Source organism: Copadichromis virginalis, linkage group LG16 (assembly GCF_057382275.1).
Source record: "Copadichromis virginalis isolate Kocher_CV1m ecotype Utaka linkage group LG16, C_Virginalis_male_GT1.1, whole genome shotgun sequence".
In the NCBI taxonomy this organism is placed as follows: domain Eukaryota; kingdom Metazoa; phylum Chordata; class Actinopteri; order Cichliformes; family Cichlidae; genus Copadichromis; species Copadichromis virginalis.
Window position 1 is genome coordinate 10,195,018 of NC_140633.1, and position 25,313 is coordinate 10,220,330.

At 40.0% G+C, this 25,313-nt stretch overlaps 1 protein-coding gene across 4 annotated transcripts in view; it reads right to left on the reverse strand.

The window, feature by feature from the left end:
• The window catches only part of LOC146690260 (radixin), a 47,076-nt gene that overhangs the window by 17,289 nt on the left and 4,474 nt on the right, over positions 1 to 25,313 (reverse strand). For all 4 annotated transcript variants that reach the window (XM_085435243.1, XM_085435242.1, XM_085435241.1 and 1 more), the window contains exon 2: positions 15,779 to 15,876. In XM_085435243.1, the coding sequence (XP_085291369.1) occupies positions 15,779 to 15,790 (12 nt within the window). In that variant the 5' untranslated portion in view covers positions 15,791 to 15,876. The remainder of the gene's footprint in view (positions 1 to 15,778; positions 15,877 to 25,313) is intronic.

Genomic DNA, 25,313 nt, shown 5'->3' on the forward strand with positions numbered 1-25,313 from the left:
TAGAAACTGTCGAGAGGTCACTCTACAGAATCTGTGATTTTAAATAACCAACACAAGTGCTATATACAGTGGTGCAAAAAAGTATTTAGTCAGCCACCGATTGTGCAAGTTCCCCCACTTAAAATGATGACAGAGGTCAGTAATTTGCACCAGAGGTACACTTCAACTGTGAGAGACAGAATGTGAAAAAAAAATCCATGAATCCACATGGTAGGATTTGTAAAGAATTTATTCGTCAATCAGGGTGGAAAATAAGTATTTGGTCACCTCAAACAAGGAAAATCTCTGGCTCTCACAGACCTGTAACGTCTTCTGTAAGAAGCTTTTCTGTCCCCCACTCGTTACCTGTATGAATGGCACCTGTTTGAACTCATCATCTGTATAAAAGACACCTGTCCACAGCCTCAAACAGTCAGACTCCAAACTCCGCCATGGCCAAGACCAAAGAGCTTTCGAAGGACACCAGGAAAAGTATTGTAGACCTGCACCAGACTGGGAAGAGTGAATCTACAATAGGCAAGCAGCTTGGTGTGAAAAAATCAACTGTGGGAGCAATCATCAGAAAATGGAAGCCATACAAGACCACTGATAATCTCCCTCGATCTGGGGCTCCACGCAAGATCTCATCCCGTGGGGTCAAAATGATCATGAGAACGGTGAGCAAAGATCCCAGAACCACACGGGGGGACCTGGTGAATGACCTGCAGAGAGCTGGGACCAAAGTAACAAAGGTCACCATCAGTAACACACTACAACGGCAGGGAATCAAATCCCGCAGTGCCAGACGTGTTCCGCTGCTGAAGCCAGTGCATGTCCAGGCCCGTCTGAAGTTTGCCAGAGAGCACATGGATGATACAGCAGAGGATTGGGAGAATGTCATGTGGTCAGATGAAACCAAAGTAGAACTTTTTGGTATAAACTCAACTCGTCGTGTTTGGAGGAAGAAGAATACTGAGTTGCATCCCAAGAACACCATACCTACTGTGAAGCATGGGGGTGGAAACATCATGCTATGGGGCTGTTTTTCTGCCAAGGGGACAGGACGACTGATCCGTGTTAAGGACAGAATGAATGGGGCCATGTATCGTGAGATTTTGAGCCAAAACCTCCTTCCATCAGTGAGAACTTTGAAGATGAAACGAGGCTGGGTCTTCCAACATGACAATGATCCAAAACACACCGCCCGGGCAACAAAGGAGTGGCTCCGTAAGAAGCATTTGAAAGTCCTGGAGTGGCCTAGCCAGTCTCCAGACCTCAACCCCATAGAAAATCTGTGGCGGGAGTTGAAAGTCCGTGTTGCTCGGCGACAGCCCCAAAACATCACTGCTCTCGAGAAGATCTGCATGGAGGAATGGGCCAAAATACCAGCTACTGTGTGTGCAAACCTGGTAAAGACCTATAGTAAACGTTTGACCTCTGTTATTGCCAACAAAGGTTATGTTACAAAGTATTGAGTTGTATTTTTGTTATTGACCAAATACTTATTTTCCACCCTGATTTACGAATAAATTCTTTACAAATCCTACCATGTGGATTCATGGATTTTTTTTTCACATTCTGTCTCTCACAGTTGAAGTGTACCTCTGGTGCAAATTACTGACCTCTGTCATCATTTTAGGTGGGGGAACTTGCACAATCGGTGGCTGACTAAATACTTTTTTGCCCCACTATAACTGGGAAGGAGAAGGAAGCGTGTACAGGAAGCTGCAACACATTTAACAGGTTAAATGAAATGTAATAGGAATTAATATATTACATTTAGAAAAAAAGGGAACCCTAAGTGTATATTAAAAAAAATAACTAAATATATATATAAATAAATGTGTGGAGGAAGCAGAACTGCTAAAAACAGGATGTGAAAGTTCCTAACAACGTGTGAAAATCTAAAGACTGTATTGAAAGAAAGCAAATATAAGCAGCTTGGAAAAAAGTAAACTGGACTGATCTGAGGCTCCACAGTCTGCCGGTGGGACTGCCTGTGCAGCTGTGTGCGAGTCCCTGTCAGACTTCTATAAATATTCCCAACACATAGTGACCACACACACACACACACACAGACACACACACACACACACACCTTCCATATTAGGTGCAGTCTGTTTACGCTGCTTATCCTTCTTCCCGTAAACTGAATAGAGGAAGTTTTCACTCCACTTTTACCAAGACCTGTCACTAGGTTTCCGATTTAACTGTAATGTAAATAAAAATAAAAAAGGGGGGTACTCAGTGAAAACTACAATGACTCAAACTAGGGCTGCTCGATTAAGGCAAAAATGATAATCACGATTATTTTCACTGAAATTGAGATCACGATTATTTGACGATATTTATTTAACCCTTTAAGACCTACTATAGAACCAAGTCCACCAGAGCTTATATTATTTTTTTTACATGCTGTAGTGCCATTTGTGGGAGCATTTCAAGTTGCTATACATCAATACAACTGTTATAGCCCATATTTTAATAATATGTATGCATTAAGTCCATAGTAATTACATAAATTGCAAAAAAGTGCAATAAACTACAAAAAAAATTGAAAATCGCTTTTGTTTTGTTTACATATATTTCTACTTGGAGAAATTTAAGAGGTTTATCCCTCAAAACTTTAAATACAATAAAGTTGCAAAAAATAGTTTCCCACCACAGGAAATTTATTTTGAGTGTCTTCATAGTTTTATTTTGGAGATACAGCAATTTTTATATACTGCAGGAAAAACAAAAAACAATCCTATGATGCAAATTTGCAAAGAAAACAGCATGTGCATCATTTCACTGTGGGAAGTGTTACGAACAGCTGATAGGAACGGCAAAGCGTGTTTCTGGAATATTATGTTTTTGTTCCTGCAAGCGCTTTTTATGCAATTTTTGCAAAGCTATATGTGGAACGAAACCGTGACCGAGGACAAGCTGATGGCATCAGATGTAAGTACAACTCCTCCGGTTTCATATGCAAAACAAATTATTGCGCTAGCTTACACGGTTCAGGTTCTACAGGGATTTAACAATAGTTACACAAAACGGAGCGTGCTGCTCTGACCGGCTTTAAAGGGTTAACAATGACTTTAAAAAAATAATATAAAATAGTGTGCAACACCACTGAAGTTTTTTTTTTTTTTTTTTAAACTCTCTTTTCAACCAACGGCAGTCACTCTCCAAATAACTTCTGCTTAGCTTTCCGAGCTTCCCTCGGGTCCTCTTAATCAGCGGTCTCCAACCTTTTTTGCGCCACGGACCGGTTTATGCCCGACAATATTTTCACGGACCGGCCTTTAAGGTGTCGCGGATAAATTAGGGAGGGGCTAATAATCGGCTCAGTCATTTTTAATGATCGTTGAAAGCCCAGATCGTAATCGTGATTAAAATTCGATTAATTGAGCAGCCCTAACTCAAACTAAAATAAGAACCATTTCTCCTGGATCTTTGGGGTTCACTGGACATCTGTGCTTCCGCATAGAAGAGTGGAAGTTTGCACAAGAAACAACCATAATAATTTGGAGAATGCGTCACTTCCTCAATGAGTTATGATGTAGTGCTATTCATAAGAAAAGCCCAGACAGATATCTCAGGAAAACACACCGTCTCTGCGTGAATTCAGGAAATTTCACCTCATTTTAAATTTTAACACAGTAACATGTTTTAAAAGACTAAGAAATCCAGAGATCAGATCAGCCTTCAAAACCACACCACTGCCCTACAGTAATCCTTTCCAGACACTTTTAATAGTAATGAACTCATACTCATATGCAGTACATAAATATGCAATCGCACATTTCTCTTGGTGTGCATCTATTCCTCTCTTCCCACTCGAGGTGCAATACATTATAATGCCCTGTGCCGCAGTATGAAACCCTCTCTGCAGTGAAACCAACCACCAACTGGCACTATCCTCAAGTAACCCTGGCAGAAAGTGAGAGGGGAGTGAGAGAGGCACAGAGGAGATGAGAAATAACAATGATACAGTAAAAACTACCAGTCTTATGCCGTTTTATACTACTATAAGAAATCTATGCAATCGCTTAACTTATACCTTCCCAGAAATGCAAACACTGCAGCCACCTTAACAACTGTCTGCTTTGCAGTAACCCCTGTGAAACTACATGTAATAGAATGTAACTGTATCTAGCTTGCTCACTATGCTATCCAATAACTACTGTAATCTGCCAGTGTGGACATATGGAGTTTTTCTTATTGTCATAGTTCTGTCAATCCTGCATCAGCTCTGAAGTATAAATGCATACAACAAAAGCAATAAAATGCACTTCAAGTACAAAATTGCTGCATAAGGAACTAGTAAGGTGTGTGTGTGTGTGTGTGTGTGTGTGTGTGTGTGTGTGTGTGTGTGTGTGTGTGTGTGTGTGTGTAATATTTAGAGACACACAAAGACAAAGAGATGATGCCTACGCATCAATCATAAGAAATCACAGACAGCTCTACTGACCTGAAAAATATACGACAGACAGTGGGTACACACACACACACACACACACACACACACACACACACACACACACACACACTAAAGTGTGTATATTATACTCTATATTTTCCCTCTCGTCCTGTAATGTGTTGCATCTTTTTGTCTGCAAAGATACTAATAAATTCCCAATAAGTTCCACACCAAAGTGAGGTCCTCTCTTGTAAAAAACAAAAAACCCCACACTGTGCTAAACTATATACCACCAGCCGCAGTCCACACTTTTTAGGCGACTCCTCTAAGACAGTACGGACTATACTCATAACATACGGAGGTAGGACAGAATGAGCAGCTGCTTCACTGTATGGATTTATTTTATTTTATTATTTTATTTAATTACTCACTATTTACACACTCCATTTCTGACTCTACAATGTCTCAGCTACAAGCATGATAAATAACCCAATAGCCTCTGTGCACTTCTGGCATCTGAACAACTGAATTACTTTTCTTGTCGATGGCAACACTCCCACCAAAACCAGGAGAATCCTTTGCATCAGCATGTTGTACAGTCACAGCAGCTAACACTCCCGTAAGCCTTGTCCACATGCCAGAACTATGTCCCAACCACACTGCTGATGGATCAGAAACTGTGAAAGTGCCAGTTTGAAAGCAGTACACACAAAGACTTGGCGTGGGTTACTGACTCTTAATGTCAATGAATTTCCTATCACATGCAGAAAGAAATTAAAAAAAAAAAAAAAAAAAAAGGTCCCAATTCAAGTAATTTTGAAAATGAGGGCATCATTTAATGTTCTTGGTCTGACATTGCATCCAAGGTTGATCTTACGAGACTCGTTACCCAACAGCTCCTAGGGGGCTGTTCCTACGCACACAGCTGCAACACATAACCAGCTACCTCATTTTTGTCGGGCTGACCGCAGCACAAGATTGTGGATGTTTGCTACACTGACTGGGCCTCAGTTTTAACACCAAACCCTTACTCAACTATTATTGATCACCACAATCATTTTTGATCAAGTTTCTGTCATTAAACTGGATAAACAGGAATTCAGACCCAAATAGCTTTTCACACTGTTACTGTGTAGCTGTTACTTTAAATATAATTACTCATGTTAATGTATTGATAATGTGCTTGTGAAAAATGAAGTGTGTTTGAAGTCTGAAGAGGGAACAGTGTTTGTGCAGTAGATGCGGGGAAAGCATGGGAACACTACCATATGGTGGTGTGTATATGTGTGTGTGTGCATGCATTTAACAACAAGACTGACATTTGTGCGTATGTATGAGAGTGCAGCCATATGGGGCATATGACGTGCACACACTGTACACCATGTATTCCACATGATAATACCTCACAGCAACATCCCAGTGGCACATTTTAATGTAATTTTCTAAAAAGCCATGTGGGCGTCCTAATGAGGGATTTTAACACTTGACAGGGTGGCCTAGAAAGGATCGTCCTCTCTTGAGATGAAAGAAAAGCTCATCGGTTCAACAGACAGGCAACAGTAAAAGAAGAAAACGCTAAACCGACGTTAAACAAGCGAGGCTAAAATGATTGTTTGTGTTATTTCTCCCACATGTTTTAGTTCAGAAAATGCATTGTGCAGATATCGACTTCAAGTTATCACTGACTAATATGTTGTTTTTTTTTAAGTTGTGTCTGACCAGTAGCCCAAAGACATGAAGTTACAGTAAAAAACAAAACAACAACAAACAGCCCAACACCACCACATTCTAACAGGCTGACTTGTAGAGAAATCGCTACGATGTATGTTTTGCCATTTTTAGTTGCAAAGAAAAAAAAAAATACCTGAAACAACTCTTTATATAAAGTGTTCACTATATTGTACATGAGACTCCAGCTGTAGATTTGTGTGTACGCATGTGAGCAAGAGCTGTTTTAACATTTGTATTTGTGTGTGTCTGTGTGTGACAGAGAGAGAGTGGGACAAACTGATGAAGAACCATGCCATGTCTTCTTGCTGATAGCTGTTAACAGATAAAGCAGGCGGTCTCAGCAGTTTACTGACCACAGTCTATTCTGTTACTGTTGACTCACTCCAGCTGATAAAACTTAGAGAAACACATAACATCTTTTTGTTCCACATACACGCAGCAACAACAACGCTCAGGTCATGGCATCAAAATTAGATTTATGCAATCAGCATGTCAGTTTTTCTACTGTCTATGTCATAAACTCATTATAGTCTATTCTAAACAGGACTCCCGTTAAGTACACACAAGTGTGCGCGCTAACAGTCACATAGCTTGTTGTAGTCAGACAACATGTTGAAACACAGCTTGAACTTGTTACGACACAAACATGTTTAAAGTTAAATAGCTATGATAAATAAATACATTATTAATGTAAACTTTACAAAATTCATGAGTAAATTTCACAAGCACCGCTTTGAGTGATGGCACAGGAAGATCCCTTTGCTTTCACTTGGTCGACAACAAAAGTAGCTGTTTGTAGAAAATCATGCCTGACTGCAACATGACACCTCATGGATTTGTTTATGTTGATGTAGACTGTTAACAATATTAACCTTATGACGTCAATCCACATGATCAGCATGTCTCTGAGGACAGCTTCTTATGATATCTTGACTGACAGCCATTAATATGGGACCAGACACCATTACCACAAATGAACACTGGACTTTGCCTGGAGAATCAGGTTGTGACATTGACCAAACATGGAAATTCTCTAATGTAGCACAGACCAGTATAGAGTCCACATGACACTACTAGAAATAGTCTGTTTGGTATTCAGCTGCGAATTTAGAATTACCTGCACTAGGGCTTGAATCAAAACCAACACTGAGATCCTCTAATCGAACTAATTGTTCCCATGTTTGTTATTTCTGCTTTTTTGTTTGTTTGTTTTAACTTCTGTTAATACTTCCTCACTATGTACTGTCTGCTTCAAAGCACACTAGCATGTGTGTCGTCACACGGCTCCAGGCTTTAACATGCAAACATCATGGAGGAAAAGTCAAATACTGAGCTCTACTAGCTTGTACCAAATAAAAATTGTGTGCCTGTTATTTGGACATACTTTAGTAAAGACAACATCAAACAAAAAACAAACAAAAAAAAAAGAAGAACACAGAAAACTGCGTAAGGTAACAGCGGCAATCTGTTACAACACTTGAAAAAAATCATATTATCGAAAAAATTTATATCTCCTAGCTTTAGGAGTTGAGCAAGAACAGAAAACTATGGGGTTCATGTGGCTTTTTAAAGAAGGTTAAAGACAGTTTATTGTCCAATCTGGATACACGGGGCATCTGTCTTCTCAGGGGCATCTCTGTCAGGTATATAGAAAAGTAAAGGTCTGCAGGGCATGTGTGAAAACAGCCATGAAGAGAAAGATCCATAAAGTTGAGTGGAGCTACAGAGAGCAGAAATATTTATTTGCACTGCAGATGAGCTGAAACACTATATACTATATCAGTTTTTGTAATAAGATTCCATCTAAGGAGACTCTGGAGAAATGGATCCCGTGTGCCTGTAGCTCCAGTGTTTACCAGCATCCTCCAGTCCCTGCATGTTATTCATAACAAGTAGTGACAGCTAAATAGTAGGCTAGTGTGTACAGGCTCAGGCTGCCCACGCAATACAGCCCACCTGTTGACTGTTAGTGTGTGTGAGGGAGGAACACTCTCAGACAGCCATAATTAAAAGCTGTTGGTAGCTAAGCTGGTTAACAGAGGCTTTAAAGGCAACCGGGGGCTATGCTGCCACCTTCAGCGCTTCATCATCATGCATGATCTTTCCATTTATCTCATCTAACACCTGCCCTCTGTCAAGCTTCATCTCCTCACCTCTGCCTCACCCGTTTTCCATTCATCGTTTTGCTTTCCTAGACCCATTGTTCTTCCACACCTCTTTTTATTCAGCACATTAATGACTAGTGTGTTTTGCTTCGGGTTTGTTCAAATGGCTGTTTGTATTTTCGCTCTCAAAGTCAGGTATTATGGATTCACAGTAAAAATCCATACATCAGCGCTGGGAAATTACACAGTAATGAGGGCTGATGCGGTCTTAAGTGGGAGAGGATAGCATGGAAGATCTCGCTTTGCCTGCAGTTATGCAGAGAAAAAAAACAATACATCCAAGCAAGAATAAAAAGTGAAGGGCAGCACAAATCTAATACTTTCCTCCAGCTCAGGAAACAGCGAGAAAATAAAAGGTGGATTTTTCTTCCTTCTCCCTCAAATTATTATTATACTTTGGTTACCATTGGTTACCAATACAAACAAAATTTGTGGTGGAGCCACAACATACAATTTTTTCCATCACATATATCCTTTATAGGGTCATCCCATATCATACCTTCTGTGATAACCAGTATGAATTTAGGCAGTATATAACAGTGTTCTGCAGCTATTTTGTGCTTCTACTTAAAACCTTCCAGTTAACAGTTTGTGCTTATATTTGACTTGTGCCGTGTCATTTGCAATACTACTGACAGAGCATTATATCACTATAATAAAATAAAGCTGCAGGCACCTTGTTTCATTAGATTTACACTTTATATGAGGCAGTATGCCATCAGTAACAAGGATGGAAAAGTAATCCTTCATTTACTTATAAATGCTGCTGCCTGAAAGCTGAGTGCCAATAAAAGCATTCAGTATTTTTTTTTCCTACACTGTCAGAAATATAACTGCAAATTTTCTTAAAATGTAGTCTGTCAAATGTTGAGGCTATACTGCCCGCCTCTTACTGGTTTCTTTGTAAAACCTGATTGGTTGGCCCTACAGTAAGCTTCATTTGGTTGGCTGTGCGGCACAAACTAACCCCTGAGAAGGAGGCTCACTAACAGTCACAGCTGGGACAAATTAACATTGTTCAAAACCATGTGAAAGTGAGCGTTAACTATATTACTAATGGTAACATAATGGGGATTGGAAGGCCCCAGCTAATGTATTTCACTTATATCATGAAGTTCTTTATTATTTTATGTATAAATAAATGTATCAATATTGAGAATGTGTTTTCGAAAGTGTTAGATCTGAGTACTAATCAGTGGAGAGGCAGTGAGAATTTACTGTAAAGTAAGTTTGATGGATTTCTGATCAATACTATAGTACTATTATTGTATTACTATTGTAGTAGTAATTCTTGTGAATTGCAAATAGATATACATCTCGCCACAGTGTTAGCTCATCAGTCTGTGGATGAGCTGAAAGTTATTTGAAACCATTATATGCATCAATTTTGAGAATTTTTTTTTACTTTTTGCCAGCTCACAATAAATGTGACACAAACTACCTGCCACTGGTGTCAGTCAACATCGTCAGTATTGGCCGATACAGATACTGTATATCAGTGCATCACTAATGATGACCATCAGTATGATGGCATCCAGCTTTGTCGAATGATTTTCCAGATTCTGGAAACTGGTTGCAGAGATTTCCTCCCATTCAGTCCCAGCAACATTAGAGAGGTCCATACATAAAACTGCTGAATGGAACCTTGCCGTTTTTACACCACACCAAGCTTCCATTGAAATACAACTGAATCGTTTGGATGGTTAAAATCACATCATACGATTATTTCTCCAAATCACTAAGTTGTAGATCACAATGAATAAAAGTTTACAATTAAAATGTTAATGTTTTATCTACAAATTTTGAAAATATAGCTGAAGCAGTGACTGAATGTAGGGTGGGGAGAGGAGGTGGAAGTAGTGCTGATCTTCACACCCTCCCTCTAATTAGATTTAGTGACTTGATAATTCCCATTATATAAATGAAAATGGCTGTGTAAAATATTTATAGCCTCCAGCGAGGGCTCACTGCCCCCTCTCTACAAGCCCCTGGCCCTCAGGGACACCAACGCCAGGAGGGGCAACATGTGCAAAACGCCGCAATAAATCAATAATGTATGATCCCCCGCTGCATCTCACACCCTAGATTAAAAGGCCTGATGCCTGCTCATTCCTACAAACACACACACACAGCAAACAAGTAAACAACACATTCTGCATTCACCCAGGCAGACATGTCGCTGAAACTTCAAATATTTTCATTAAAATGATCATCAAGTGAAATGAGTAGAGAGAAGTGGGTCTCTCTACAAACGCTGGCTTTGCGTGTGGCCTCTGTGAGCAGCTAAACTTTTGGCTTCGACCCGGCAGATGAGGATGGGTAAAACAAACATGTCGACTGTAATGATACACGATACGCACATCACAGTCAAGCCAGGCTCCGAACATCTGAAGTGTCAAAGTCTAACTGATCAAGACCTAAACCCGGCAACCTCGAAAGGGAGTCTTTTCCCTTTAATTCATTTTTTAATTTTAAGTGGGCAGCACACAATCAAACATGTGTCATAAATAATGACACATGCACACAGTATATTAAGGGTAGACATTTTTTTAACCGATTTACTGCCATGGGACTGCAAGCCTCCACCAACTAGGGCTGTGCGATATGACCAAAATCTCATATCCCGATAAAGGAATTCTATCGTCCGATAACGATATAAATCACAAAAATGTAACAATCTCCAATCTCTGTAAATTCTGTGAATCTCGGGCAGCTCAACTTGTGTGAAGTGTTTCCAGCTGCGCGTCATGTAGCTGGAGTCGAATGTTTTAACAGATGCATGAAACTATACATTTTTAGACATAAGTTGTAACGGCCGCCGTTTTCTTTGTGAGTATTTATTACACGCCGTGCTGCGGGGAAAAGCCTGTTCTAACGTTTGAGTCTAAGGTTTATTTTTTAGCACCTGGCGGCTTTTTTTTTTTTTTTAAATAATCTGCTCTTTCACGTGATTCATGTGAAAAATCTCAACAGGATCTTGAGCTTTATTGTGAAAGGTTTATGTGGAACATAAACAAGCGGACACGCGATGCTGTTACCGTCGTTGTTGCTAACGACAACGCATAAAAACAGGCGCTTGTCCGTCCCTAGTGTGGTTATATTAAATATAAGAGAAAGAGAGAACTTTAAGAAATTAATAAAACTACAGTGACCATCAAAACCATGAAAAAAATATTGCCGTAAACAGTTTATTTTGCGACACCACGAAACAAACGATAGCGTAATATGAAATGATAGACGTTTTTATATCGTCATCCGATATATATCTTTATATCAAACAGCCCTACCACAAACAAATCAAGCTTACATCATTGTCTAGACTCCTGATGGATATATGTACTGCAAGAAATAGAAGTTGGCATTGGCGGCCAAAGATTAATGTCTCTAAATGTAGAACAGTTTTAGCATTAAGAAATCACCAGAAAAGTGATTTTGCAGAACATAAGAAGTTTGTCAATTTCTGTTAAAAGCTGCATAAAAGTTCTTGGGATTTGAACAGTAATAACTTACATTATGCAAGGTCACATTCAGCTTGATCTCAGATGTTGCTTTAGTCTAGGGCTGCCACGATTAGTCGACTAGTCACAATTACGTCGACTATCAAAATCGTGGGCAGCTTATTTGGTAGTCGACGCATCGTTTGAAGCTTTGTAAGATCCCAAAAGACACAGGAATAAGTAGCAGGATTTAAGAGTGTAATAACGGACTGAAACAGAAGATGGCAGCACTGCATGTACAAGGATGCCAGCTGCCATTAAACCCCGAAGAAGAAGAAGCAGTGTCTGGTATCGTAGTGGTGTCCAAATTCAGGAACCGCATCCTCCTGTGACTCCGACAAATGCGTCCTTCATTTCCCCAGATTTGAAGGATGGGTCGGGTGTATACTTCATGGCCCAACCTATCCAGAATTCACAGCGCAGCCCAGCTCAGTTTCCAACAATGGCGGCAGCTAGTTAGTTTTAATATTACTCTTATTATTCTTTCTGGGTCACAAAATAAACATTTAACATATTTTCAGGCGAGAATGTAGCTGTATAAACCTCAAATATCTGCTCAGTTTATCAAGACATCACATATTTTCAAAAGCGCTCCGACGTTTTCAGAGACGTCTGTTACCCACTAGCTCGATAGCTAGCGGGGGAAAGGCTCACCAGAACCCGTGAGAACACCGGACTCCCGGCAAATCATTTTTAAACCCACCGCCGTCTTTCGCTACTCAGGTTAAACATATATAAGTCACTTGATAACTTAAAAATGTTATTGTTTGGCTTTTTTCAGTATTTTATTTGTTCCTGAGTAAATCAGTTTGTCTGAGATTAAAGTTATAGTTTTTACACAGCTGAACAAACGTCAAGCAGACAGCTGATTATCAGAAGTGTGAGATGCTCGAGAATATACTCCGGTGTCCTGTTATAGTTTAGATAGCAAGGAGTTTATTAAACTTCACAGAAACAATCTGCAAATTTCATTAAAATTTAATAAACTATCATCTTGTCTTTATTTTTAGTTAGCACATACCTTAAACACTTAAAGCTGTAAGATAATGATAGTTATATAAGAGCAGATGCATGCTGGTGCAATAAGCTGTACGTTTGACGTTCAATGGATGCATGATCTGATTAGTCGACCAATTGCAAAAATAATCGGTAACTAGTCGACTATCAAAATAATCATTTGTGGCAGCCCTACTTTAGTTCAAGCGTCCTTATAGTCAAGATCCAACCAAATCCAAGCTCAAGGTTATTGTGAAGGTAGGGTGTGGTATTGTGTTTCATTATCAAGGTTATCTGATGAGGGAATATAAAATTCTCAGTCACAGTACAACATGTGAAAATGTGAGGAAAGAAAAAAGAAAATTTCATTTCAATTTCATTTCACTGTTTTTGAAGAATTCACCCTCTGTTTTTACAGCAATCAATTTCTGGGCTGCTTCCTAACACAGACTCGTTTTGTACAACCCCCTCTGACCTACATGAAAGAAGAAGGAAGGAAGCAGTCAGTAGCAGGGGTCGTCCATGTTGGGTTAGGGGTGTGTACTTGCCATTAAAACACTGCTTAAGGGAGGATTACGATCTAGTGCAAACTCACTTTTTAATGGCTTTCCTGGGGCTAGCTAGCTTATAGCCTGTCTTGCCTTTTGAGGGTCTTTCTTTGTGCCCCAACAAGACAAATGCTTTGCAGACCTTTCGGGTCACCTCAATTGTTGATGCGTTTTTCCTGTCTACAGTTTCTTCTTTTGTTGCTTATTAGCTTGGAGCTGAAGGAGTCAGGCTAGCTTATGTGCTCAATGGTTATAGGTATGCCTTCAGGGGGAACTCAGCTTTAGCTTGTAATCCAAAGTGACATTTAAGCATTTTCAGGAAACCAGAATGCATAAATGAAGCAGTGAAAGGGCTGATGTGTTTACTATTCAACCGCTAGGCTTAATGTCAAAGTGCATTGTAATGTAACCAGAGTGGGAGTTCCCCTCAAGGGTAGCTTGGGTGTCGTTTTTCTAGACTGGAGGTGAACAAAGTGCCCATCACTCAGTCCTCTCCCAAATCCTCTTTTATCCCTTTGTTTTCACTCCCGATGGTCAATTTCAATAATCTGCACTTTCATTACAAATTTCTCCTTCACTCCTGCACCCCAACCCCCCATCTATCTGTCCATAGCGCTGTCTCCATCCTCCCACCACACAATTTCTCCAGCAATTCCCATCTGATCTGGCTCAGCACCATCTCTGATTGTTTCGCAGAGCTAACCTCTTTACGTAAGTATTCAAATTTGTTGTAAAAGCCTGTAACACTACCCCAAATTATTTCATATCACAAACCCTCCGAAGGCATCTTTATGGACAGGAACATTTTATCGTCTTCTGCTCTTCTGTCATTTTTATCCTTTTTCTTATGAGCCGTTTCATCATTTTGCATCTCTTCATCTTTCTATTCTATTACCTTGTGTCTCATGCTTCACCTCCCATCCTCTTGCTGCTTCTCCCCCACAATCTCCTCTTTCCAGGAATTGTGTCTGGCCTAATTCCCCATTACCGAGATTGATGGGCCAAGGGTTCAGTCCTGTCGCTCTCTGGCTCAAGAAAACCGTGTAAGCAGCCAGCGTGTACGTGCAGCAGGATCATAAAAGCCCCGTAACGTCCAGCTTCCTGCCCTTGCTTTAGTTTTTAATGATCACTATCTGCTCCATCTGTAATCTGCTTTGAACCCATTATTATTATTTGCTTGAGGTTTATAGCGATGCATTGAGCTGGTTCACCAAACTAAGGCTGGAAAACCACAATTGACTTTTACTAAACATCTGGTTCTGTTAGATCTTGGTTAGTATTTAAATCTGGAATAAAATTCTATATTTCTTCATAACCACCGCCTTTAATTTTGTTTATATCATGCTGAGGAGTTTACATTGTGTTTCTAAAGTAATATTAAAGTAATAGACAGAAAATACATCACAGCCATCAAAATATAATCCTGTTATTTAAGCGGCAGTGCAATCTCAGCCTCTACACGTTTGTGTCACAGCAAAATGAAAGCTCCCAGTGTCCTTCAGTTTAAAAATAGAGCAGAGAAAGCCCTCTTTGTGGGTTTTTTCCCCCTCAACAGACAGGACAATCCCACAAAGTGGACGACTGTTGTGCCTCTGTGCATGCGTGTGTGTTATCCCAAAACTCTGTGTTGTCCTACAAAGCATTACTTCTGACTAGTAGAGCTGAAAAGAAAGTCTAGACTCATGTAATTCATGTCACCAGTACTACTGCCTCCAGCTACACTTGAGGAAAAGGAAAAGAACAATGGTTTCGGTTTTCCAACCAGAACCCAAAACCCATCCTGAGCTTACAGCCAACCATTTTTCTCTGACAGAAGCTTTAGCCTGAGTATTCAATGGAGGAAAAACCAAGAGCTCAGCAGATACTGTACATAAAATGATGATCCTCAGGTTGTGTGGTTAATATCTTCTTGAATGTTATATTTGTAAGAGACAAATTGACTCACTGTGATAAAAACAAACAAACTAATTGGTGTTTATGTGTGAAAGCCCCTGAAACTTCAAGGTTGTTCACATATACAGGAAACCTAAATTTTGCATTGTCTTTATTCTAGCCCCAGAAATCAGAAGTGTGCATAAGTGTGAAACAACCCAGACAAACCCACTGTCCAGCAAATGCATTAGCTGGGCAAATTTAGAGCTAATTGAATGGGCTGCCATCTTCTAACATCCTCAAGTCATTCATTTCTTTTATAATCATTTGCAAAATGCAAATCCAAACCTTCAGGAACCTTACATGCTGCTGACATGAGCAATTAGATCCTTGCTTTGCCCATAGCACAGAATTAAAAAAAAAAAAAAAAAAGATACAAACCTAAATCGATGCAACAACTCCCCCAAAACCCTGCAATCTGATGATTGGGAAAACCTTGCAGGACTTAAGAATAGCAATACAGGGAGTAACTATGACATGACTCTAGTAAGTCAACCATTCATTCCTGATGTAGGTACTAACCGGTTTGGGCATCTTTCTCCGCTCTCCTGTCCCCTGCTGCTGATGAAACAGAAAGAAGTCGTCCTCCGTCTTCCTGCCTCACTCCGGGGCACCAGCGCCTGAGACACAAAGCAACAATGAAAGCAAATGTCAACAAATAACAGAAAAAAACAACATAAGGTAGACGTAGCCCCAGGGCTCTGCTGTAGTGTGTTTCTTCTATATTTCTTGGTTCTCTTATAGTACAATTATACATTTGTGCTGAAGACAGAACAGTGCTATGATTAGAAAACAGAAAGATAAAAACAAAGGATCTGCTGATTGGGTTCATGCTGACAACAGTTTGCACTGCGTTTCCTTTCATTATACCAACCACTTCCTTACGTGGTAATTTTTCTAATATACACTTCACAGCCCTGTGACAGCTGGGATAGACTCCAGCTCCCCCACGACCCTGAATTAGATAGGTGGAAGATGATGGATAAACGGATGGATGGATGATTTCACAGCATCTGCTGTAACAGATAAACCTCCCACATTTTAGTCACACTGTGCATACATAAACTAACTGAATTCACATCTCCTCACTATAAATGTACATACCTAGTCATTTTTAATACTGCGGCTACAAAAACACTGCTGACACACACTCAATGCTAGAGCCCGACCAATACACGGGTCTAGTACTGCCACCTTGCAGCAACAGAGTTCTGGGTTCAGATACCCAGGCTTCTGAGGGTGGCCTTTCTGTGTGGGGTGTGCATGTGCTCCTTGTTCCTACGGGGTTTTCTCCAACTCAAGAATTTTTTTGCTCTCTAAAAGTCAGCAACTGAAGTGAGTTTCCTGGATGTACGCAAGGTGCTTTTCATTATGCTCAGGCATGTAAACTCCTCTTAGCAAGGATGTGTGAGAGCTATGAGGAAGCTGCCGAATGAGAAATCCTGTCATCAGTTAAGTGTAACGTGCTGCACGGCTGTATCAACAGAAAGGCCCAGACTGAATTCTGGATTCAAACCCAGAACCTTCTTGCTGTAAGGCATCAGTGCTACTTTCCACACCACCGTGTTCCTCTGAATTCCTACTGGTTAGGAAACTTCGTTGCAGACGAACAAGCTGTAGTCAGTTCACTACCATCTCTGCTGCTACGGTGCTGCATGCACTACTGCACATATTTATTTTTCCCCACTTTAAAACTTAGACCTTGTGTACAGATCAGTCTTCACTGGAGTTTCCTAACGACCTATATATTGATTTGAACTGTTATCTGGACAACTATATAGCACATAGTTGTCTAACAGTCTATCGCCTCTGTCAGTGCGCCCCAGGGCAGCTGTGGCTACAACGTAGCTTGCCATCGCCAGTGTGTGAATGTGTGTGTGAATGGGTGAATGACTGAATGTAGTGTAAAGCGCTTTGGGGTCCTATGGACTAGAAAAGCGCTATACAAATGCAGGCCATTTACCATTTATCAAACAATCTGTTACTGTTTAATCTGATGTTACAATTCTTTATTGTAACATATTTACTTTGTGTGTCTGACTATGTGATGTTTCATTACACCGCAGTCAGTCACACAATATAACTGTGTGACTGAACTGTTATATTACCTGTAAAGGTGGGATTAGGCCTCTTCAATAATCCTTTACGTACATCTCTTTCTAAACCATGTGTGCGCTGACTGAAAATAGCCCTGACAAAACAGATTTATCAGTTGCTGCAGGTTAATAAGGAATAAGGGGAAATGCAAACCTTTCCAAACAGAACACTGCTGACATGGTCACACTGTCAAAACAGGACAAACTGGCCATTTGATATAAGATTACGTCACAAAAATCACTGAACCACTATTAACTTCATGTTTTACTGCAAGTACGTTATGAAAAAGGGACAAACTAAACTAGCAACACTTAGCAAACAACCATACTGTACACACACAGATGTTACTGAGATCCTTTGACTACAGCAGAATTCCTCAGTGTTCAGATGAAGCTGTAACAGAGGAGCAGTCCTAAACTCAGCATAAAAAACAAATGAGAACCATAGAGTAGGTAGAGGACAGTGGTTAGTTATAGAGAAAATCAGGGAAAGAAAGAAGAAACAGAAACAAACCAGTAAGTGGGGACAAAACGGGTGGGGGTGGTGGGGGTTTACAAAGCCCTTTGCATGATCTCTATGACAAATCATAACTTGCTTACTGAGAAATGTTATGTTCTCTGGACAGTGTGGGTTTATCTAGTACATCTTGTTACCTAAAATGATTAGAATGTAAGGAGAGCAGTTAGTAGGTGTCCCGTAGGTGCCAGATCTTTGTGATGTGTGGGGCTAGAAATAGACCTTCCACAAGTGTCAGCACATAGCATTAAACCAGGCTCAGACACAGGCTTAGGCTCGGTCTGACAAGAAAAACAAAGTGAAAGATTTTGGTTCTCTAAATATCTCAGAGTTACTGGAAAGGTTTACACTAATTAATATGACCACAAGAAGCCATCCAAGAAGAATTATGGAAGAGTTCTTCATTTTGTTTTTATTTTCGAAATAATGATGGAAACTAGGTTTGGTTTGTAAACTGGGACAAATAAAACATTCAGTATGTCATAAAGATGGTGTTTAGATCTAAAAGAAATTGGTTTCAAAGTGTGTGTTCTCAAATTGACTTATCAGTGCAGTCAGCCTCTGCTATGCTTTGTTTGTCTAACTATTAGTGAGTGAATTTAAACAAACCTACGCCTCCAAGACTAAAAGAAAATTATTTTGAGGACTTCAGCCAAGAATTTACATGTCTCTGCATAAAACATTCTTTACAATAATCACATTTAAAGGATTAGGCTATTGAACAGAAAAAACAGTAAAAATTATTTAAAGAATAATTAACTTGGACAACTACATTGAACTGCTAACTAACCTCAGTTAAATACTTTACAGAAGTCACTGCAGATCCATTTAATGTGGTCAATAACTGCCCTACATATTTCCATCCTATTAGAAGGCTGGCAGAAGGATTTCTACATATTTGAATAGTCTTGAGGCAAACTGAAATTTTATAGTCACATCTGAGAGCATTGTAAATTTACAAATTCTCACTTTTAAAAAGTCCCTTTGATGTGTCAGAAAACTGTACAACATGACCTGCAAATCAATGCACTGCTCAGTCTCAGTCAAGCCTTCCATAATCACATCAGCGTCTTATGAGGCCCAAATCCTAAAGGTCTACCTGGCTCAGAATACATTTTCGTTCAAAGAGAGCTTTGGAAGCCAGATGAGCTTCTTTCTTCAGGTGCAGAAGCATCTCAACTAAGCCAAGATTGTAATACGAGTGACCTCTAGACTACCGCTTGAAATAGTACTTGTTAAAATAGGAAGATGTAGGACAGAATCATGTTTTAAATCATTATTCTAGAAGAAGAGTGAGCAAAACTAATATTACTGTTTGAAACACTGGCACCTTCAGAGGGCAGGAACATATTTAAGACTACTAAAGATTGATTGTACTGTCAGCAGTAGCAGCAGCTGTAGTTTGACCACATCAACTAGGACAATATGTCTGTGAAGGTTCTCAGTCATCCAGGTCATCGTAGTCAAAGGAGCTTGCAAAGAAAAGCGTCTGGACTTCTTTAAGTTGCTTGAAGACGTTTCACCTCTCATCCGAGAAGCTTCTTCAGTTCTAAGGTCAAATGGTGGAGAGTCCCAGATATAAACCTAGTGGGAGTTTCCCCCCACAGAGGGACAAAAGGACCCCCTGATGATCCTCTAATCGCCTGAGCCAAGGTGGGAAACTGGGCGTGGGTCCCAATCAGCCAGAGTTTCGGCTGATCTGTCCTCTCTGTCCGCACGTTTTGAGTGCTTCCTTTACATGTGTGTCACACATGTAAAGGAAGCACTTAAAACGTGCGGCTATCCTAAATGGGCGTTCTTAAAGTCAGCAAAGAGGCACAGAAAAGAAGATCAGACACCAGCGAGGGAGGACAGACGCAACAACATTGTCATCCCCTATGTAGCCGGTGTATCAGAGAAACTCAGGAGAGTTTTCTCCAAGCATGACATCCCAGTGTATTTCAGACCCAGCAACACGCTCAGACAGAAACTGGTTCACCCGAAAGACAAAACGCCAAAACACAGACTTAACAATGTGGTGTATGCTGTACAGTGCAGCGAGGAATGCTCAGACCTCTACATTGGAGAGACCAAACAGCCACTTCACAAGCGCATGGCACAACACAGAAGAGCCACCTCCACAGGACAAGACTCAGCAGTCCATCTGCATCTTAAGGATAAAGGACACTCTTTCGAGGATGCCAATGTTCACATTTTGGACAGAGAGGACAGATGGTTTGAAAGAGGAGTGAAAGAAGCCATCTATGTCCACTGTGAGCGACCATCTTTGAACAGAGGCGGGGGTTTACGACACCAACTCTCTGCCATCTATAATCCAGTTTTGAGATCCCTTCCCAGACGCCTTAACGCCCACTCACATCCTGGGCCATCTGACCTCAGGAATTCGCATGATAAGGTGGGGCCAGGTTTCACAATGAACACACCCGAAACTCTGGCTGATTGGGACCCACGCCCAGTTTCCCACCTTGGCTCAGGCGATTAGAGGATCATCAGGGGGTCCTTTTGTCCCTCTGTGGGGGGTCACTCCCACTAGGTTTATATCTGGGACTCTCCACCATTTGACCTTAGAACTGAAGAAGCTTCTCGGATGAGAGGTGAAACGTCTTCAAGCAACTTAAAGAAGTCCAGACGCTTTTCTTTGCAAGCTCCTTTGACAACTAGGACAATACTATTACTGACAGTTGTGACAGCAACTGAACGCACCCCCAAGCCAAAGTTTCATATCACAAAAAAGCTCTATTCCGACAGGACCAGTTTCAGGTTTCTATCACACAATACTGCTGAGTGAGGTCATCTTCTAGCAGGTAAATAGACTGAAAGAGCATCCAGTACAAAGGCTCAGTCACAATGCTAGAAGCCACCAAGTGAAAATCTGGCATTTTCAGTCCTGAGGAAAAATTCAGTATTCCACGTTTGGCAAGTGATTGATAGCATTGACATTGACTCCTAAAACCCCAATTACGCAGGCCTAGAGACAGGTCGGTGACCCCCGGTATCACAAAATCCCAAATGGAAACTAGCTGGTAATTGTATCTGCTTACCAGCTTTAAAGTAAAAGTTGCACCTTACCACTGCAACTTTTACTTTGAAGGCAAATGTTCCATTTCCAGTTTGCGTTGCACATTTTCAAGTTTCATTAAAGGTCAGAGAGCAAATGATGATGATATGGTCTGCATGTAAGTTGTAAGTTGGTGTCATCGATACAAACGGAGTGACCGCACAAGTCTGCTAGTGACACCATCTTTGCAACAGATTTCAACATTGAAAACATTAAAATAAAATAAAATTCAATCAATCGCCAGCTGGTCAGGAAATATACATTTTATCTTTAGTCACAGGAGGTCAATGTGTGGGTTTGCTGGTCAGTCACTAAGACTGTGTGGCTAACTGAGGCTCACAGATAAACTGCCACTCAAACGTTTGGACACACCTTCCCATTTAATGGTTTTTCTTTATTTTTACTACTTTCTACATTGTAGATACATACCGAAGACATCAAATATATGAAGAAAGATATATGGAATTATGCAGCAAAGAAAAAAACTGATAAATCACTCTGTCTTATATTTTAGATTCCTGAAAGTAGCCACCCTTTGCCATGATGACAGCACTGTAAACTCTGAATGTGCTCTCAGTGAGCTTCATGATGTAGTCGCCTGAAATGGTTTCACTTCACAGGTGTGCCATGTCAGAGTTTATTTGCGTAATTTCTTGCCTTCTTAATGGGGTTGGGATCATCAATTGCATTGTGCAGAAGTCGGGTTTGTACACAGCTGACAACCCTGTTTGACAAATTTTAGATTTCATAAGTAAAGAGACACAACAGTCCATCATGACTTTAAGAACTGAAGGTCAGTCAGTCCAGACAATTGCTAAAACGTTGAATGTGTCCCCAAGTGCAGTCGCAAAAACCATCAAATACTATGGCGAAACTGGCTCACATGAGGATTGCCCCAAGAAAGGACGACCAAGAGTCACCTCTGCTGCTGAGGATAAATCCATCCGAGTCACCAGACTCAGAAAACACAAGTTTCCAGCACCTCAGAGTAGAGCCCAGATAAATGTCACACAGAGTTCCAGTAGCATCTCTACATCAACTGTTCAGAGGAGACTGGTGTGAATCAGACCTTTACTGTATGGTCAGATAGCTGCTAAGAAACCACTACTAAGGAAAAGCAACAATCAGAAGAGTTTGTTTGGACCAAAAGACCCAAGGAATGGACATCTGATGAAAATCTTTGGTCTGATGAGTCCAAATTTGAGAGTTTTGGTTCGACCCACCGTGTCTTTTAGATAGTCACCGTGAAGCATAGAGGAGGAGGTGTAATGGTGAGGGTGCATTACTGGTGACACTGTTGGGGATTTATTCACAATTGATATCACATGGAACCAGCATGGCTACCCCAGCATCCAGCAGCGACATGCAATCCCATCCAGTTTGCATTTAGTTGGACCAACATTTATTTTTCAACAGGACAAAGATGTCAAACACACCTCCAGGCTGTGCAAGGGTTATTTGATCAAGAAGGAGAGTGATGGATTTCTGCACCAGATATCCTGACCTCCACAGTCACCTGACCTAAACCCAGTCAAGATGGTTTGGGATGAGATGGACCGCAGAGTGAAGGCAAAAAGTCCAACCAGTGCTCAGCATCCCTGCGAACTCCTTCAAGAGTGTTGAAAACTATTTCAGGTGACGACCTCATGAAGGTCATCAAGAGAATGCCAAAAATGTGCAAAGCAGTGATCAAAGCAAAGGGTGGCTATTTTGAATAATCTAAATTATAAAACATGTTTTGAGTTGTTTCACTCTTTTTTTGTTTACTACATTATTCCGTACGTGTTCATTCATAGTTTTGATGCCTTCAGTGAGAATCTACAATGTAAATAAAATAAAGGAAAATCATTATATAAGAAGGTGTGTCCAAACTTTTGACTGGTAGTGTACATTGGTTTCCTGATATCAGCTGATATTTGCCCATCAAAGATACATCAGGGTTTCCAGTTTGTGCCGATAAAAATCTTTTGTAATTAAGAAATTGTGTCATTTCATAATTTCTCCAGAAGAGAATGTTGATCTCCATTATCTACAATACTGCACTATCTATAGGACATGTAACTGAGTACACTTGCCTGTCCGGGATATATCTCTACCACTTTTGGGATAGGAACTGAAAGATGGTGAACTATGGTTAGGCAGGGTGGAGTCAGAGGAAACTCTAGTGTAGCTCGCAGTCATTATGTGGAAATCTAAAATCTTTTAATTACGTTTCGTATCATTTCGATGCCAATGACATTCAGCTTTATCCACCCTAGTCCATCTTATTTAACCCAGATTAGTATAAGCTTGCTAGCAATTACCTTGCTTTGAACACCAACAATGCTGAGACCATAATTATAGCTCCTTGTGAACTATAACCTAAAATGAGTCAGACTCGTACGTTTTTTGTTCAACGGCTAAGTCCAGCATTCAGAATCTTAGTGTAATATTTGATTCTTCTTTGGGGTTTGACTTGCATATAAAATCTTTGTCTCGATTCCTGTTTCTTTCATTTAAAGAACATTTCTAAACTGTGACTTATGTTCTCCTTAGTTGAAATGGAAAATAATGTTTATCGTTTTTGTTTTTTCATTTAGATTACTGTAATGGCCTGCTTACCAGCTTGGACAAAGTTTTACTTTCACACTTCCAAGCAATACAAAATGCTGCGGCCAGGCTAGTAACATCTTCTAGAAAGCAAGTCCACATCACTAGCATTCATACTCTTTACACTGGCTCCCAACAGGTTTACGATTCATTTTAAAATCCTTGTAATAACATACGAAATAAGTCACGGCCAAGGTCCAGATTATATACACTGCTCCTCACCATCTTCTCGGGTTCAGAATCTGTTAGTTGTTTGCTGTACACAACTAAAGACTGGGGAGAATGAGCCTTTAAGTCTGTGGGACCGAGGCAATGGAAGAGTCTACCGCCACAACTACGTCTAGTTGACTCTGTGGGTGCTTTTAAAAAGCAGTAAAAACTTTTAATAAAACAGGCTTTGTGTTGATTTTATTGGATTATTATTATTATTATTATTATTATTATTATTATTATTATTATTATTATTATTATTATTATTATTCATTTGTTTGTCTTTTAGAAATCTTTTTCTTAATTGTGTCTTATTTTATCTTTTTATTGGCTATTATGGCACTTAATGTTTTTAATTTTACTTTTTTTTGTGTAAAGCTCTTAATAAATGTTACTTACTTCCAATATTGGTTCTTAAGCATACCAGATATGCTGAAATTATATATTTATTGGACCTATGAATTATCTATATGCAAGTAGTGTATATGCACAAACTAACACCAGAACAGCCACTTAACTAGAGAGCTATGGAAATCACAAGATAGAAAGTACAGGTGATAGCAGGCTAGCAGCAACTGAACTTTCTAAATAACAGTGAGATTAATTATCTACCAAACAAACTCTGACAGCTGTTAACATACAGTGCAAACCAGATCCAACAGAGCTCTACTTGTGGTGGGAAGCACTGATATATAAATACTGACCAATTTGTATTGATGTTGGATTTTTTTAAGCACCCTAAAAACAGATATCAGTATCAGCACCACAAATGCATAAATAACTCAGACAGTTCCATCGCTCCTGCTGGCCTTAACAGCTTTTTCACTAGAAGCCCTATTACAATCAATGCAACAAATTCATTGTTGAAACCATTTTCAGCTGTAGGTAGGAAAGATGAGAAAGTGTCTCATAGATCTAAAATAACTTCATCCACAATTTAATAACAGCTAGACTGAACCAGAAGAAACTGAACCATTATCAGCATAAGTCCCTTGGCTGGAAAACTTAAATTTAAAGCAGGTAGACTGCAAAATCTAAAGCCTGGGATGAGTTTATCAGCTGAGTCACCTTGTGCAATTTTCTTCCAACCCTGTAACACCTTCTGCTTGCTCTGTGTCTTTCTATTTCACATCGAGGGTGAGAGACAGTGAGGAAGGACTACAACAGTGAATTGATGGAAGAAGAAAAAAAAAAAAAAAAAAAAAAAAAAAAGAGAGAGAGAGAGAGAAAGTCGGTAAGAATTCAAAGCTTCACTTGACCCATATACCTGCAGCCAGCAGATAGGTGAAGACACTGAATGCTAAGAGAGTTGAAGTGGTTTTACGTCTGTGTTCTGTGAAACAGTATAAAGCCAGTCGTTCAAAAAAGAAAAAACCCACAGCACACACAGGTCTGCACTGTGTAGACAGGCTTAGAAAAAAGTGATGTAATATATTTAGTGAAACCACAGGGTCACTTAAAAAAAGATATAGCTTTCAGGTCCCCATTCATGCAAAAAGAAACCTCTCTCAATGTGAACATTGCTTTCTTTCATCTCTCTCGTTTTCCCAGTTGATATCAACACTGTTAATAGGGCTGTTTGATATA